The 17,376-nt window shown below is 39.3% G+C and overlaps 1 protein-coding gene across 2 annotated transcripts in view; it reads left to right on the top strand.

Annotated features, from left to right (window-relative positions):
- mad1l1 (mitotic arrest deficient 1 like 1) overlaps window positions 1-17,376 on the top strand; it is a 102,095-nt gene that overhangs the window by 60,318 nt on the left and 24,401 nt on the right. The window contains exons 17-18 of one of the 2 annotated variants that reach the window (XM_054778505.1): window positions 1,488-1,681; window positions 6,276-6,334. In XM_054778505.1, coding sequence (XP_054634480.1) covers window positions 1,488-1,681; window positions 6,276-6,293 — 212 coding nt within the window. In that variant the 3' untranslated portion in view covers window positions 6,294-6,334. The remainder of the gene's footprint in view (window positions 1-1,487; window positions 1,682-6,275; window positions 6,335-17,376) is intronic. The other variant, XM_054778504.1, reaches the window with a different exon arrangement.

Raw genomic sequence — 17,376 nt, forward strand, 5'->3', positions numbered from 1 at the left:
CGCAGCGTTTGAAAAGTGCAAACGGTTTGCCAGAGACCTCTCTGGCGTCACACCGGCTGCTCGCAGTGTGTGCCGGGATACAATGCAACTTGCTGGGCCACGCCAGGTGGCTCCTCCCGCTTTACACTGTGTTCCAAATTATGGTGCAAATAGGATTTAAAGATAAAATGTTTTGTTTTTCAATGAAATTCATGGATGGCATTGCGTCTTGGGGCTCTTTGGATTACTGATACCAATCTCGGACAACTGCCATAATTAGTTTGCCAGGTGACCCCATTAAAAGAAACTTGAAAATGATGACAAAAACCGTTAAATATTGCAATGCCTTGTACAAGACATGAAAACATTCAATAAGGTATTTGGAGCTGCTGGTGCCTCTGCAGTCCTATGAACCTCAAGGTGTAGGATCCTCCAGAGGCTTGCAGTTATGCATAAACCTACTATTTGGCCAACCAATACTCAGAAGCCGAAGTGGTTGCAGTTGGCCAACACATACATGAAGATGAATGTTCAAACACTTGTGTTTACTGATGAGGGCCGTGCAACCTTGGGTGGTCCGGGTATGGCCAGCATTTCTTGACAAGGTTGTGATGTCAACAATATGGAATCAGAGAGAGTTGGTAGGCCCTTTATGGTCATTGAAGGTGTGAAAATGACCTCAGCAAAGTATGTGGACTTTCTGACTAGCCATTTTCTTCCATGGTACAATATGAAGAACCGTACCTTCTGCAGCAAAATGACCTGCATGCATGACAATGCGTCTCATGATTCAAAGTATACCTACCTCCAGATCACAGATCACAAGAACACTCAAGCAGAAACGCTCCAAAAACTCTCAAGTTCAATGTAAGAACTGTGAAGGTTCTATCAAAGAAGGGATCTTATCTTAACATGTAACTTGGCCTGTTCAAATGTTGGTGATTGAAATAGCTTTTGCTTTCAGTAAATATGACATTCTTATGCTGCAAATTCAACAAATGACCATTTTCGGTTCTTAACAACCAGTGAAATGCTTTGAAACTCTGTTGTGCATAATCATGTGGAACTGTCCATTTCAAGTTTTTATTTTTGAAAAAGAAATACTGTTATCATTGGGAGGTTTGTTCAACTGTCAACTGTTTGTACACCTTGCTGGGCCACAGCAGGGGCTCCCTCTGCTCTATAATGTCATGATATTTGATTAGGACTAATCAACAGGTATAGTTGGTCAAATCCTAATTTGTTCCTCTCCTTCTTCCCTCCAGGTGTGCACAAACTAAACTTAAATCGAAATAAAAAAAAAAAGTAGCTGAAAAAATTATGAAGTCATTGGTACCACATCTGTCTTGAGAATCACAGTCACTGGTATTGGTGTCAGTTTAGGAAAAAAAAATATTGTGCATCTCCAAATAAAAACCTCAACACCACAACAAAAAAAAATTATATTATTTGTTTCGCGTTTGCGTTCTGTAAAAACATTCACGATGTTTGTTTCTTTTTTTCTTAAGATTTGCGAAAGCAGATTGAGAGCTCAGAGCTGAGGAACCAACGGCTGAAGGAGGTGTTCCAGAAGAAGATCCAGGAGTTCCGCACCGTCTGCTACATCCTGACGGGCTACCAGATCGACATCCCCATCGAGAACCAGTACCGGCTCACCTCCGTCTACGCCGAGCACATGGAGGACTGCTTGATCTTCAAAAAGGTTTGCCCTATTTCCTTTATGTCAGGGATGGCAAAAGTGCGGCCCGCAGCTCCGAATATTCTAAAAATACAATTCAACAAGAAAAAACAACAACAAAAATGGGGTAAAAAACTGTAAAAAGGCATGCTTCTATTAGCTGAGGATTTGAGCATAGCTAAAAGGAAAAAAAAAGCAAATTGATGATCTTTTACTTTTTGTTTGTACTATTTATTTCACAAAGAGAATGGACTTTTATTTTAGCGGCTATTTTGCTATAAGATATTTTTTATTTTAATGAAACAACTTCACACAAGTTTGACTTTGTCTATATATATATATATATATATATATATATATATATATATATATATATATATATATATACAGTATATCGTATATCGATATTCAACATGAATATATTGTGATATGAGTTTTGGTCCATATCGCCCAGCCCTAATTATGACTTTATTCCCATAATATATTCAATTTATTCCCATAATATTATAACTTTTCCCCAACCTAAATTTTCAAAAATTCCAACTTCATTTGTTTTTTTTTCATATTTTCTCATGTTTTAACGGCTTAAAAAAACTGCCTGTGAAATTGTCATTCATTAGTACATTCATTCATTACATTGCAACTGGACTGTTTAGGTTAAAAACATATTTTTTCTTTAATATTTCAGCTATAATGACATTTTTTTCAAGACAATTTTTATAATAATTATAATACAAGTTTAATCTCATGAAATTGCGCACTTTTTTCTCGTAATATTTGGACTTTATTCTCGTACAATTATAACTTCGAAAACATTACTATTTTTTTCCATTTCTGCTGGGTTTTCAATTTTCCAATTATTTCAACTTTTTTCTTGTAAATTTTCTGCTTATAATTTAGTGTATTCCCATGATATTTTGACTTGAAATCTCGGAACATTGTAACTTTAAAAAATTACAACTTTGTTTTGTTTCTTTCTCATCATTAAGAAAAAAATGAAATGTCTTTTTTTTCTTTAATATTTTAACTCTATGCTCCTAAAATATGTTATTTTTCCTCATATAGTCATAGAAAAATGATTAGACCACCCTTGTTTCTTCAGTTTATTGATCCATTTTAATGCGTGGTACAACTATTGGTACATTTGTTTGGACACATATAATGATGATAACAAATACAGCTCATAAGAAGTCTAGCAACTTCCATGCTTTTCTTGATGATAACCAAAATCACTTAATTCTTACATGAATAGCTATAGCATCCATCTTCCCCTCATTAGGTATGCTGGAGCCTATCCCAGCTGACTTCGGGCGACAGGCAGGGTACACCTTGGACTGGTCGCCAGCCAATGGCAGGGCACATATAGACAAACAAGCATTCACACTCACATTCATACCTATGGACAATTTAGAGTCTCCAATTAAGAATAATTAATTAACCTGCATGTTTTTGGATGTGGGAGGAAACCGGAGTACCCGGAGAAAACCGACACACGCACGGGGAGAACATGCAAACTCCACACAGAAATGCCCAACGGAGATGTACCCATGTCTTCCCAATCTCCAGACTGTGACTGTGTGGCCAACATGCTAACCACTAGACCACCGTGCGGCCCGCAATACCATTGTACTGCCAAAAAATGTAACTCTTGTACCAGGCATTAAAATGAACAAGAAACTGAAGAAACAAGGGTGGTCTAATCATGTTTTCCATGCCTGTAATATTACAATGTTATTCTCGTAACTTTATAACTTTAAAAAAGTCTTTGTTTTGTTTCTTTATCATAATATTAGAAATTAAAAACATATGAAAACCTCTTTTTTTCTTTAATATTTCAACTTTATCCTACTAAAGCGACATGGTTTTTTTCTTTATTACTATGGCAATTTCGTTTAAAAATTGCACCTTTTTTTTTCTCATTTTTGACTTTAATCTCATTAAAAAATGAAAACTAAAAAAAATGACCATGACAATTTTTTCCATTTCTGCTGTTCTGTTTTTTTCTTTTCAACTATTTCAACTATCTTCTTGTAAATTTCTCATAATGACAACTTTATTCCCCTGATATTTTGACTTGAAAAAAAATTTACAACTTTAATGTTTCTCTCATAATATTACAATCTTAAAAAAATAGTAAATTAATGCCTTTTTTCTTTAATATTAAAATTTTATGCTACTAAAATGTTATTTTTCCTAATACACTAGGGCCCCAACTTACGAACTTACGACTTGCGAACACTCGCGGATACGAACACAAGCCGACTGGTCTATATTTTATTTTATTTTGCCTTGTAGTTGCTCCATCAGTGTTATACTGCTACTGTACATGCTTGACCAGTAGAGGGCGCTGTGACACTGCTAATGGGACCAACAGGAGAGAAAGACGAGGAAGAGGAGAGAGGAAGGCTAAGAGTTGTACGATGCAACCCGGACAGAGCGTGTGATTAAAGTTTATGAAGAGTTAATAGGCCTGCTTAATTCTACACCACCCACAGAACACTACCTCTTTTAGAAGAGTCTACTGATGACGACAATTTGTCCTTTTTTTCAATATCTCCTCCTCCTCCACCACAACGACGTATGCTCGACCACTCCTCTTCAAAAGTAAATAACATTTATCATTACGTATTATTATATCACTTTTATTATTGTTTTTTTTCATTAACTATCCTTGTTTAATATTACTACTACATCCAAACTCATATTTACATACATACGCATATACTGTATATGTATACACGTACATGTAGTACTTATATCATTGGTAATATTACCTTTTGTTGGACTTATGAACAAATCGACTTGCAAACGGTCGTCTGGAACCAACTGTGTTCGTAAGTTGGGGACCTGCACCACTTGAACCATGTGTCACTATGTATTCTTTACTTGCGTATCTTGCTTGCTGCTGTAACAAGTGAATTTCCCTGCTGTGGGATTAATAAAGTACTATACATACATACTTACATACAGACATAGTGTAATATTACGACAGTTTCGTAAAATGTTGACTTTTTCTTATTATATTACACATTTTCCGCTTAATATGTTGACTTTATTCCTGTTAAATGGCTCCTGTTGTAGTTTTTTTGTTTTCTTCTTCAAATACATTTTTAGACTGTGCCGCAGGCCAATAAAAAAGCAGCCACGGGCTGCAAACGGACACCCTGGGATTAGATGAAGGTGTAATTTACAATGTACAATGTACAGCCATATTGTATGCCACGTCCTTTGTTTATTCAGCGTGCCACCCTGAGTGACAAAAAGTTTGCACACCCCTGCTCTACTGTGTTGTTTGTTGGCTTTGACTGTGGGTGCAATAACTAAACACATCCCAGATGAATACCATGACAGATATTCAGATATACAGCGAGCCTGGTTTCCGCCAAATAGTGCGCTTTGATTCAAGTGGACATGGCATACATGAAGATGAATGTGCTCTGTTGCTGTCCTGTGTGTGTGTTGTGTGCCCTTCCTTGTCTTTCATGAAGTCATCGTCGCTAGCTGTGGTTGCACACAAGTAAATGGTACATTATATTGTACTCGTGCGCAGCGGACGCGTGCGTCTGTGTGAGTATCCTAACGTTGCAGGTAGAATTTGACCTTGTGACGTGCAACCATTCACATTTATGCACCATTACTCCATCTTATTGCTTTGGTGCCCCACTTGCTTGCTCGTGCACGCTTTTATTCTGTGTGTGACTGATGACTGGACAGTGTCTTCCCTTCACTCTGGTCTGATAAATATTACCTTACTTCATAATAAACTTGAACATAAGCCGTATCATTTGATTGCACAGGCAGTGTTTTAAGTCACATTTGAACATTTGTTGAGTGAATTATGACGTCATACCAATTAAAAATGTAAAATAGCTCGGATACCTGATCATTTAAAAAAAACGCTACAATGAGGCGAAATTACCCGTACTGTGCGGGCACACAAAAAACCTGCCACAGCGTTTGAAGAGTGCAAACATTTTCGCCAGAGACCTCCGTGACATCACACCAGCTGCTTGACGTGTGTCTGAATACAGTGCACCTTGCGGGGCCACAGCAGGTGGCTCCCTCCACTCCATACTCTGGTTCTCCTGATAGTAGTGATGCGGTAGTGGTAATGTCATGATATTTGATTAGGACAAATCAACAGGTACAGTTGGTCAAATCCTATATTGTTCCACTCCTTCTTACCTCCAGATGTGTACAAACTACACTTAAATTAAAATTTAAAAACATGAGATATAAAAAAAGTTATCGGTTATCATATCAGTCTTGAGAAGCAGAAAGTTATTGCTATCGTTTTGAAAAGAAAAAAAAAATTGTGCGTCTCTAGTTGAAAGTTGTGTAAAAGTTAATTTCATTAACATTTGCACCTGTCAGACAAGTGTAAAAAGAAATTAACCCACTGTTTTAATAACCAATAAACAGCTTTTATTAAATGTGTATAAACAATAAAACACTCAGTCGTAGCTTTAAAGGGTCCCTGACATGAGTCGTCAACTTGGCTTGAATATGTTATATATTGTTTATAATTATGTTCTACATCGTTCAATTTGTTGAAAGCGAACAGTAAGTTTGCTAAAATGACATTTGAAGTTCATGACGCCTGGTTCTCTCTGTACAGCCTCATTTCCAGGTGTGAGGACCACACAAACATGGCAGTGTCCAGGTACTATCACCCAGGTAAACAAACACAGCGGGGTACGAGACACATGATTATAGCAAAGATTTGAGCAATGTGTCAGTAGTTTGAGGAGGAAGAAGCATTTAGAGATGAAATAGAGAATTTGCAGAACATGGACTTGAAGAGTCCCTGACATGATGTATCAACTTTGCTTAAATATGTTCTATATTGTTTGTAATTATGTTCTACATTCTTCCATTTTTGAAAGCGAACGGTAAATTTGCAAAAATTACATTTATAGTTTACGGTGTATCCAAATGATACTGTAAGTTTCTTTGGTTTTCCAAAAGAGGAAGGTTTAAGACGACAATGGTTGAAGCAAGTGCAGAGAACAAGAGACAGATGGACGCCCACCTCGACTTCGGTTCTTTGTAGTGATCACTTCACTATGAAGGAATGAAGGAACACCTTTACAAGAAGCATTTGGCTTAAAAGTATTGTATAAATGAGTTTGAAAAAGGATGCTATTCTGCTGCTACACTGGGGGGAAAAAAAAAGACCAGAAGAACGATATCAAAGTTGCCACAAAACAGAGTAGGTCCTATCTTGTTTACATAATATTCCACAAGAGCAACAAGGCTGTAAAGCATTATACATCTTATATGAACATCTTTTCACAGCCATAGGTTTACTGTGGGGGGAATTTGTCCACATATACAATCAAACTATATAAAAAGCCCTTTATGCTCATTAAGCAGCCGATTTTAATATAATAATTAACACTTACCTTTCTGTGTTTTGAATGCCTTAAGGCTTCACCTCCAGCGGCACAATACGAATGCCCCCGGCCGTCCCTCTTAATCATGGCCCCAGTTCAGGGAGAGAAAAACCCACAAAATAGAACCGGAGTCCTATTCCATTATTCCTAGCTGCGGTATTCAGGCGAGCAGGCCTTGAGTCCATGTTCTACAAGTTCTCTATTTCATCATCCAAATGTTTCTTTCTACTTTTCTCCTCAAACTATTGACACATCGCTCAAATCTTGGCTATAATCACCGTAAACATCATCTGTCTCGTACACCGCTATGTTTGTTTACCTGAGTGATAGTACCCCGATGATGTCACGTCCGGAAATGTGACTGAACTTCGAGAGCAAGTTCGTCATGGTTGCCGCCGTCAACTATAAATGTAATTTTTGAGAATTTACCGTTTGCTTTCAGCAATCAAAAAATGTAGAACATAATTACAACATATTTAGGCAAATTTGATGAATCATGTCAGGGACCCTTTAAGCCTTAGGACATGAAGATGAAGATGGGTCGAAACAAACCAATTTACAGTATCACTCGGATGCCTTGAACATCCATGAGCAACACAACATTTTGATTGCTCTTTCAAAAACAAAAACAAAAACTGTCTAGTGGGCACTAGGGCTGGAGCGCTAATAAATTCATTAATTAATCACACAATAAATGAAAAGTAACAAAGTTTGTTCCATGGAACAATGGCATGATGGAGTGAGTCCTTTTGCCAGTCATACAGTCTTTTTGTCTTGGTGGGTGGAGGTGGGGCTGCGAGCATACACACTAGAGTGCAGAAGAGTGTAACATTGTAGAAATTAATACATTGCAATATATTGACATTTTTTTTAAAATATTTTTTTATTGTACTTTTTTTAAAAGTATTGTTAAAAATCCCGTCTTGTCTTGTTGTCGTAGACCCAATTTCGTGAATTGGCTCGCCTTGTGAACCGAGCACCTCGTGACACTCCTGGTGACTATGTTTTGATGAAAAATATAAGTTGATGATCTACCGCAGAGAAGCGTTTGTTCACTTTGCTGTAGCTGAGGGGTGTTACCCTGATGATGTTACACCTGGAAATGAGGCTGTGTAACTAACAAGTGTTAAAAGAAGTTAACCAGTGTTTATATTAAGACCTGTAAAAGACATTTGATGAAGGCGGAATGTTTTTATCTCCTTTTGTCATGTTTTTACACCTTTTTTGTGGTTTTCTGTGTATTTGAACGTGTATGTATCTGATTATTTTAGCCGCTAATTGAAGCATTGACGAGTGCTAAAAGAGATAGCTCTGCTTCTTTAATGTGTCTGATAAATATGACCTTCAATGCAGAATATTTTTTCCAAGGAGCTTGTCATTTATTGAAATGTGAGCATTGAATCCCTTGACTGCACTTTGAACACTTCACTTGAATTGTGCAAGTTACAGGTCACATTATTAGAGATGCACAATATAGAATTTTTAATGGAAAGAAAGTATCTATCTACCTTATCCATATCTATCTGTCTGTCTATCCGTCTAGACATATATATATATATATATATATATATATATATATATATATATATATATATATATATATATATACAGTCAAACTTGTCTATAGCGGCCACTAGAGGGAGTTTGCAAAAGTGGCCGCTATAGACAGGTTGGTGTCCAGTTTGAATGTTGACCAGTACAGGAAAAAAAAGGGGGGGGGAAATTTTTTAATAATAATGTTTACCAGTAGAGGGCACTGCGGACTGTGGATAAAAGTTGTACAACACTACTAGGCTTGTTATTATCATGGTTCATGGTTTTAATCCTGAACATGCATGAGTCAAACAGTAGCACATCACATAGTACAATTCACAATTTTGCATGTCCAAAAAGGAGTAGGAAGAAGCAAATCTTATTTAATCCTACCCCTCATCAGTTTCACATCAGTTGCAATACATATATTCACCTCTTGTTCTTCCAAGTGTACTTTGTAGGTCTACATGACAATGTAGTGCAATCATAGCCAAGGTTTTTACTTACTAAAAGGAAGCTAGAGGCTTAATAATAACTGATAGAATATATCTACGACCCACAGAACAAAGCTGTGCTAGTAATGTCTTACGCTTGTTTTTAATATTTTACTTTTTATACGGCAGAGTGTCATACAGCTTTAGTTCATCAGGAAGTGACGGGAAGTGACGGTGGGCGTCCCGAGCAGGAGAGCTAGGCTCAGTGCTAGCTGTGAGTTTGGAGAGAGTTGGGAAGTGTGTTTATGTTGGCGTGGATGTAAAGTCCTGCAGTGTTCTCCGCTGTTAATAAAGCCATTAAAGTGCATCGGCGACGTGAGTCTCTCCTTCCCCACAACAAGCGGCATTACAGTATTGACCAGTGCACACCAGGAAATAAACGGTGTCATTTCTTACAGGCATTGGCTGGACAGCTATGTAGTGGGGCTTTTTTAACCTTTGCCTTGTGAGCAAGCAGGAAGGAGAGACGATGCTGAGAGATGTGTGTGTGTTCTGAGCTGCTGTCTGGTGGCCGCGTTCAATAAATAAAGTTGGCAGAAGCAACAGGAGAAGTTTCCTTCTTTGCTTGGGAGCTGAATAACACTGACAAGTTAACAGACTAGTAGCGAACGGAAAAGAAGACAGCTTTGTTTGTGTCGAATACAGAAGATGAGGACTTTGATGGATTTGTGGATGAGGATTGATGAAAAATAACGTGAGTACATTCTAAAATACTTCAATTAAGTACAACCGAACTCAGTTTTGCTCCCGCTGCCTCATGCATGCTGGCGTACAGTGGTATGAAAAAGTATCTGAACCTTTTGGAATTTCTCACATTTCTGCATAAAATAACCATCAAATGTGATCTGATCTTTGTCAAAATCACACAGATGAAAAAACTGTGTCTGCTTTAACTAAAACCACCGAAACATTAATAGGTTTTTATATTTTAATGAGGATAGCATGAAAACAATGACAGAAGGGGGAGGAATAAGTAACTGAACCCTCTGCCTAAGGAGACTTAAAGAGCAATTGAAACCAATTTTTACCAAACAATTCAAGTCAGGTGTGTGCCCAATCACTGATGAGTGGTTTAAAGCTGCCCTGCCCACTATAAAACACACACCTGGTAAGCATTGTCTGATGTGCACCATGGCTCGCTCAAAAGAGCTGTCTGAAGACCTGCGATCAAGAATTGTCGATTTGTATAAAGCTGGGAAAGGATACAAAACCATCTCTAAAAGTCTGGATGTTCATCAATCAACAGTCAGAGAAGTTGTCTACAAATGGAGAGAGTTTGGCACCGTTGCTTCTCTCCCAAGTAGTGGCTGTCCACCAAAGATGACGCCAAGAGTTCAGCGCAGAATCCTCAGAGAGGTAAAAAAGAACCCTAGAGTGCCTGCTAAAGACTTACAGAAATCACTGGCACAGTCCAATATCTCTGTGCACACATCAACTATATGTAAAACAATGGCCAAGAATGGTGTTCATGGGAGGACTCCACGGATGAAGCCACTGCTGTCTAAAAAAACATTGTTGCTTGTTTAATGTTCGCAAAAAGGCACTTGGACACTCCACAGAAGTTTTGGCAAAATATTTTGTGGACTGATGAAACCAAATTTGAATTGTTTGGGAGGAACACACAACATCATGTGTGGAGGAAAAATGGAACAGCTCACCAACATCAACACCTCATCCCCACCGTGAAGCGTGGTGGAGGGTGCATCATGGTTAGGGGCTGTTTTGCTGCCTCAGGGCCTGGACAACTTGCAATCATTCATGGAAAAATGAATTCAAAAGTTTATCAGGATATTTTGCAGGAAAACCTGAGGCCGTCTGTCAGACAGTTGAAGCTATAACTGCTGCAACAAGACAATGATCCAAAACACAGAAGTAAATCAACTTCAGAATGGTTTCAGAAGAACAACATACACGTTCTGGAGTGGCCAAGTCAAAGTCCAGACTTGAACCCCATTGAGATGCTGTGGCATGACCTCAAGACAGCGATTCATGCCAGACATCCCAGGAATCTGACTGAACTACAGCAGTTTTGTAGAGAAGAATGGGCCAAGGTTAGTCCTGATCGATGTGCCAGACTGATCTGCAGCTACAGGAAGTGTCTGGTTGAAGTTATTGCTGCCAAAGGGGGGGCCACAAAATATTAAATGTGAGGATTCAGTTACTGATTCCTCCCCCTTCTGTCATTGTTTGCAAGCCATCCTCATTAAAATATAAAAACCTATAAATGTTTGGGTGGTTTTAGTTAAAGCAGACACAGCTTTTTCATCTGTGTGATTTTGACAAAGATCAGATCACATTTGATGGTGATTTTATGCACAAATGTGAGAAATTCCAAAAGGTTCAGATACTTTTTCATACCACTGTATGTTTTTTTTTTTTTTTTTTTTATTGTAGCGTCGCTGGGAGCACGTCCTGTTCCCAGCCTACTTTGCGGTAATGTTTTGGTGCAAATGCTCTTAAAGTTACATGTTTGACCAGGAAATAGCAAGCTCAAAAGAAGACGGCTTTTTTATGTGGAACAACTGACAGTTTGTGTGGATCTTGTGAATGATTGTGACTGAGCTACGACTCAGTAATCAAAGTCTACACACGACGGCTTCATTGATTGAAAAACGAAACTTTTTCGTGCATGAAGCTTCTACTTGAGTATGTAATTTGGCCGCTATATGCAGGCAGATATTGACCAAGGGAGACAAAATGGGTGGCCGCTGGCCGCGTTGGATAGGTGACTGCTATACACAGGGTCTATAACATGTAAATTTACTGGGGGGGGGGGGGGGGGGTTCAGTGGCTGCTATAGGCAGGTGGCCGTTCTATAAAGGTGGCCGCTAAGACAGGTTTGACTGTATATATATACCGTATACTAGGGGTGTAACGGTTCACATGGATGTTTTGAACCGTTTCAGTTCTGCATGGTCTGTTCGGTCCACTTGCGTACCGTTTCGGTTATATTTTATACTATTTTCTCATTACATTTATTGCTAGAATGATCTAAGCCCTTCACGCGGAACTGAAGTCATGGGCGAGTTTCCGCACGGAAACTCTGAGTGTGGGACAATTCTGACTGAGGGGGAGGAACTCTAGAACTTAAGTGATTTTGGTTATTAGAGTTGGTGCTCAGTCTTTCAGTGGAGCAGGACAGTGATAGTAATCTGCCACTGAAACTGCTCTTCTGTCGGGAGATGATGCTGTGCATTGGATGATGCTGGTTGTCCAGGATGGAAAGGAGCCTCCTCAGTATCCTTTGCTCTGCCACAGATGTCAGGCGGTCCAGCTCAGTGCCAATGACAGAGCCTGCCTTCCTCACCACTTTATCCAGGCGTGTGGCATCCTTCTTCTTGAAGCTGCTCCCCCAGCACACTACTGTTTACAGGAGGGCACCAGCTACTACAGTCTGGTAGAAGGCCGACATCACAGGCAGGAGGAAAAAAAAAGTAGCGCTTCATTTGCTCACCCGCACAGTACGTGTAATCTCGCCTCATTGGAGCCTGTTTTGAAATTATCACTTACCTGAGCTATTTTTATTGTTGTCGGATTTATCAGAATGATGTCATAATTCCTTCATATTGGCCCAATAATTAGCAGTCTGATATTTATCATGCACTCTTAATTATGATTATTCCTATTTTACATTCTCATAACTTTTCCATGCAAATCTCCTGCAATGCGCCGTGGCTTTTACTTCTCTTCCTTACTCCCTCTCCGCTCCCCATCGTGGCTTTGTGTTTATCTCCCACCGCTCACGACGCCTGCCGTCTGATCTGACGAGTGCGTAGCAGCTAATCGCCGTGTTGTGCTGCGTAAGATAAGGGCCTTCTCTGCCATGGCGGCCTTGCCATTATCTTTATGGATTAATTGTCCTGGTTTGGAGTGAGCGCTCGTCCACTGATGTCTTGCGCCAACGCCACAAGAAGAAGAAGAGTGCATGCATTAGCCGGCTTGTCCAATTCGCTCCTTCCAATCCACCTGCAACCCTGCCAGGATAGATCATTCACTGTTGATTTTTATTACACACACACACACACACACACACGCATGGCTGCCAACAGTTTTAGTATTCAGGGTGTTCGTTGTAGTCTAAGTATGACAACACTCCTGGTGACCTGTGGGAGCAGCGAGGTGTGTTTCTCTCATAGAATACAACACACACACACACACTCACTTGCTCTCATGACACGTGCAAGTGTAATCTGTGCTGCAGGAATATCAAGTGGACTAATTGTGGGGATAAATGGCCTTGGGTAAATAAATAAATATATAAGTAAATAAATAAATAAAGCAGTCCAGGACGGATAGAAGTTATTACAAATAGGATTGTAAATGTTATTCACCTCCACAACAGGGCTGCCAGATAATCCCACTAATGTGCCCGTCAAGCCAAAGGCACCCAAATCCCCCCCCCACTCCCAAACCTCCTCCTGTGGTGTTATAAGCTCTTTAACCTCCCACTGCCACAGTCCTCCAACTCCTCATGCTGTTTATTCCCCATCATCATTGTTATTATTGTTGTTGTTAGGGCTGTAACCATACGCCATAATCATGCTTTTAAGAAAAGTGTAAGCTGTTAGCAGGGAATTCTCTAATGAATGCAATTCCCAAATAAACAATAAATATACAGTTGTCCCTCCTTTACCACTTTTATTTCCACACCCGACCACGATAAATGAATTTCCGCGAAGTAGGATTTAATATCAATAAGCAGTATATTTTCGTAGTTAGAGCATAGAAAACCTCTAGACATTAAATAACACCTCAGTAGTCACTTTTGCGCTCCTGTTATTCTTTGTTTACATCACATTGTGCAGGCTGTGGTATCACTGCAGGAAGGACATAATAGATGCCCGCCTCTTAGCTTAACAAACTAGTGAGGTAACTAGTTAGCCTCTCCAATTTACTTACTGTAAAGCACCGTGTATAAACGGCCCTTTTTTTTTCCATTGGTAAGAAGCAAAAAATCGTGGTGCGGTTTATACACGATGACAGGTCTGTGACCAGACGCAGAAATTGACGAGAAGTCCATTTTAGAATAGCCGTCTGTGGGTCAGACACTTGCTTTGACTTTAGCGCCCTCTGCTGTACTGTTGCTGAAAATGCTTGTGTATGCAACTAACTTATCTGACGGCTGTCTGTATTTTCACACAGTGAAACGATCTCTATATACACTGACGCTAACCTAAACTTCCAATGTCAAATACAATACAACGTTGGAGTTTATTCAAATTCACACTGAAGCAATGCAATAAAATAGTAGAGAAAAAGAGAAGCAGTGAAAGATATCAAAACATCTCTGAAAATTGCAAATTTCTTTATTTTGATTTTTTATTATTATTATTATTATTATTATTATTATTAATCTGTGCTTAGCCATAATATTAAAGCTCTAGATGCCGAAGTTCAGATTTCTCCTTTATTCTTCTTTTTGAAATTGCTTAGTACCTTTACGCATGTTGATTTGAGATGAAAGAGTTGGCAAGCATTTATGAACAAACTTTTTTTTCCCCCGCCTTGAGTCTGAAAATGGGGGTGCGGTTTATACACGGTGCTTTATGGTATTCTAAACTGAAGAAAGTGTTTGAAACGCAGTGGGGAAGAAGGAAAAATCAAACTTACCACTTCCACACAGAATGAGAGGAGAACCTTTTTTCCCCACTCAGTCTCAGCCATTGCATGTCTGCTCGGCTCTCTAGCTCAGTAGCCGGTCTCCATGCAGTGTGAATATAATGCCATTTCTGATGCCGAGCGACCACAACACTACATACAACTTGTCTTTGTCTATATTTTTTGACTATTACTAATAGGCCATAGTCAATCACGAAACAGACATCATTTATTAATTAATAATTTTTTGAAAGAACGCAATTGCCTAAGAGCGATATTCCAACCGCGATATAGCAACAGGCGACTGTGCAGTGGAATTTCAGTTAGCGTACTCCCCGATTAGCGTGTTTTTTGGTTAACGTAGTGGATTGACGGCATCATTTTGCCTCTGTTTGCGTAAATTTTCTTGTTAGCATGCTATATGGCATGCTTCTAGTCGTGTTACTAATGCACTGTGTGAGTCCGACTGTTTTCTTAATGTATTTTTTGCCCCAAAACGTTCTTGTAAGCCGTCTGTTAGCTTGCTAATACATAGAAACAGGAAGCAGAAGTCAGCTCCGCCTCCCGTCTATGATGTCATAAGTGGTTGACTGTACTTGTGTACGCCACAAGTCTCAAAGATAATAAAAGAAAACAAGTTTTGATAGTTTTACATGCAAAAAACAATTGTAAATGTTTATAAATGATGAATCAAAGGGATAAATGGACATTTAAGGTTACTTTTACCTTCATTGAAAACGTGGTACTTGATGTCAGTGTTCCCAAAGACAAGACACAGCAGTGAGATCGACACAGACATCACCTAGGTGTTTTGCTATGATTTATTTCTTGAATTCCGTAATGTTTCTCGCATTCTTGATCAAAATGCTGCCACTTGCAACTTTCTTTTGCTCCATTTTGGCTTGTTTTGTAGCCTTGATCAAAAGAAAGGCTGAGACCTGGGGTGAGAAACACTATTGAATTCAACAATGAACTCGTGGCAAAACAGGAAGGTGGTCTCTGTGTTGATCTCATGCCACATGGTGTCTTTGGCAATAATCATGTTTTCAATGAAGGTAAAAGTAAGCTTAAATGTTCATTCATCCCTTTTATTCATCATTACATTTCCAATTTTTTTCTGCATGTAAAACTATAATTGTAAAGTTATAAAAACGTGTTTTGTGTCGACACTTTTGACTTTCTGGAATGGATGAATTGGATTTACGTTATTTATTATAAGGTTCCACTGTATTTTTTTTTTTTATCAACTTCAGAGGCGCATTTAGATGAAATTGTGAATTATTTGACTTAACACACTATACACACTGTATTTTTACTACTTACTGTCTAACACGGCCAACAGATTTGATTTTCAGAGCTAATGGAAGCAAGATAATTGACATGAAATGACTGAGTCACACTGCAAAGATCATCTATTGTGCTTTTATGTTGAAAGTTGGCTGCAGTGGCTCCCCTGTAAAATCATGTTCACACCTCCTTGACATCACGCTCCCTCCATGAATCAGCACAGACTTTCTCTCTCGGCCAAATCCACAGACGTAGGGAGCGGCGGGTCGTCACGGGTCAGGGCCTGCTTGGTTCTAGGTTCTAGGTTGTTCAGAGGCTCCAGCTGACACGGCTGAAATGTTTCAGTGAAAACCCACCCTGTGCATGTTCTTTCTTTGTTTCAAGGGTTACGAATCCAGAGAGGATATTTATTTATTTATTTATTTTTTTAAACTGGCTGGTGGGAAGTAGTCCAGAGAACTTCCTGGTTCTCTGGACCACATTGCTATGGGGAGAAGTAGTCAATGCTCACACGGTTTGCAAATCGCACGAAAAAATAAACAATGTATGTGGTTACTGCGCTGGATTCTGTCATCAATGACAAAGATGGACAAAATGCCCATACAGAATGAAAGTACACACTGTCTATATACACACAGTCTATGAAGTATACACAGTCTACATGCTGTAAGTAAACACAGTCGAGAGGGGCGTGGCAACTACCTAGAAAGTGAAAGTTAAGCTTAAACTGTGCCATGTGAGTATGTGTAGGAAGCTATTTGACTGAATCTGTTAATCTGTTAAGCGTCATACTAATATTAGAGATGCACCATATCTTTTTTCAAACTGATAACTTGCTGCTGCTGCTTCTCAAGACAGATTGTGGTACCGCTAACCACCTTTTTTTTTATATCTACTTTTTTAAATTTTGATATAAGTGTAGTTTGTGCACACGTAGAGGTAAGAAAAACTGGAACAAATTAGAATATGACCAACTGTACTTGATTGATAGGTGATTTGTCCTGATCAAATATTACTACTATACATCACGACTATCATGAGAACCAGAGTATAGAGTGAAGGAAGCCTCTTGCTGTGGCCCAGCAAAGTGCACCATATTCGGACGCATTCTGCGAGCAGCCTATGTGCTGCTACGGAGGTCAGGAGAACCGGAGTATAGAGCGGGAGGAGCCACCTGGCGTGGCCCAGCAAGGTGCACTGTATTCGGGCACACACTCCGAGCAGCTGGTGTGATGCCACGGAGGTCTTTTGCACTTTTCACATGTTGCGGTTTCAGGTGGCTGATAAGGTTTTTTTTGTGTGCTTGATGGGGTTTTTCCCCCTCATCTTGGAGCATTTGGTACAAAGTCCTTCCTCTGAAAGTGAATGTTTACAAGGGAGCTCAGGGCGTTAAGACAGGCCGTTAACGTCA

This window comes from Dunckerocampus dactyliophorus, chromosome 6, assembly GCF_027744805.1.
Source record: "Dunckerocampus dactyliophorus isolate RoL2022-P2 chromosome 6, RoL_Ddac_1.1, whole genome shotgun sequence".
Taxonomy (NCBI): domain Eukaryota; kingdom Metazoa; phylum Chordata; class Actinopteri; order Syngnathiformes; family Syngnathidae; genus Dunckerocampus; species Dunckerocampus dactyliophorus.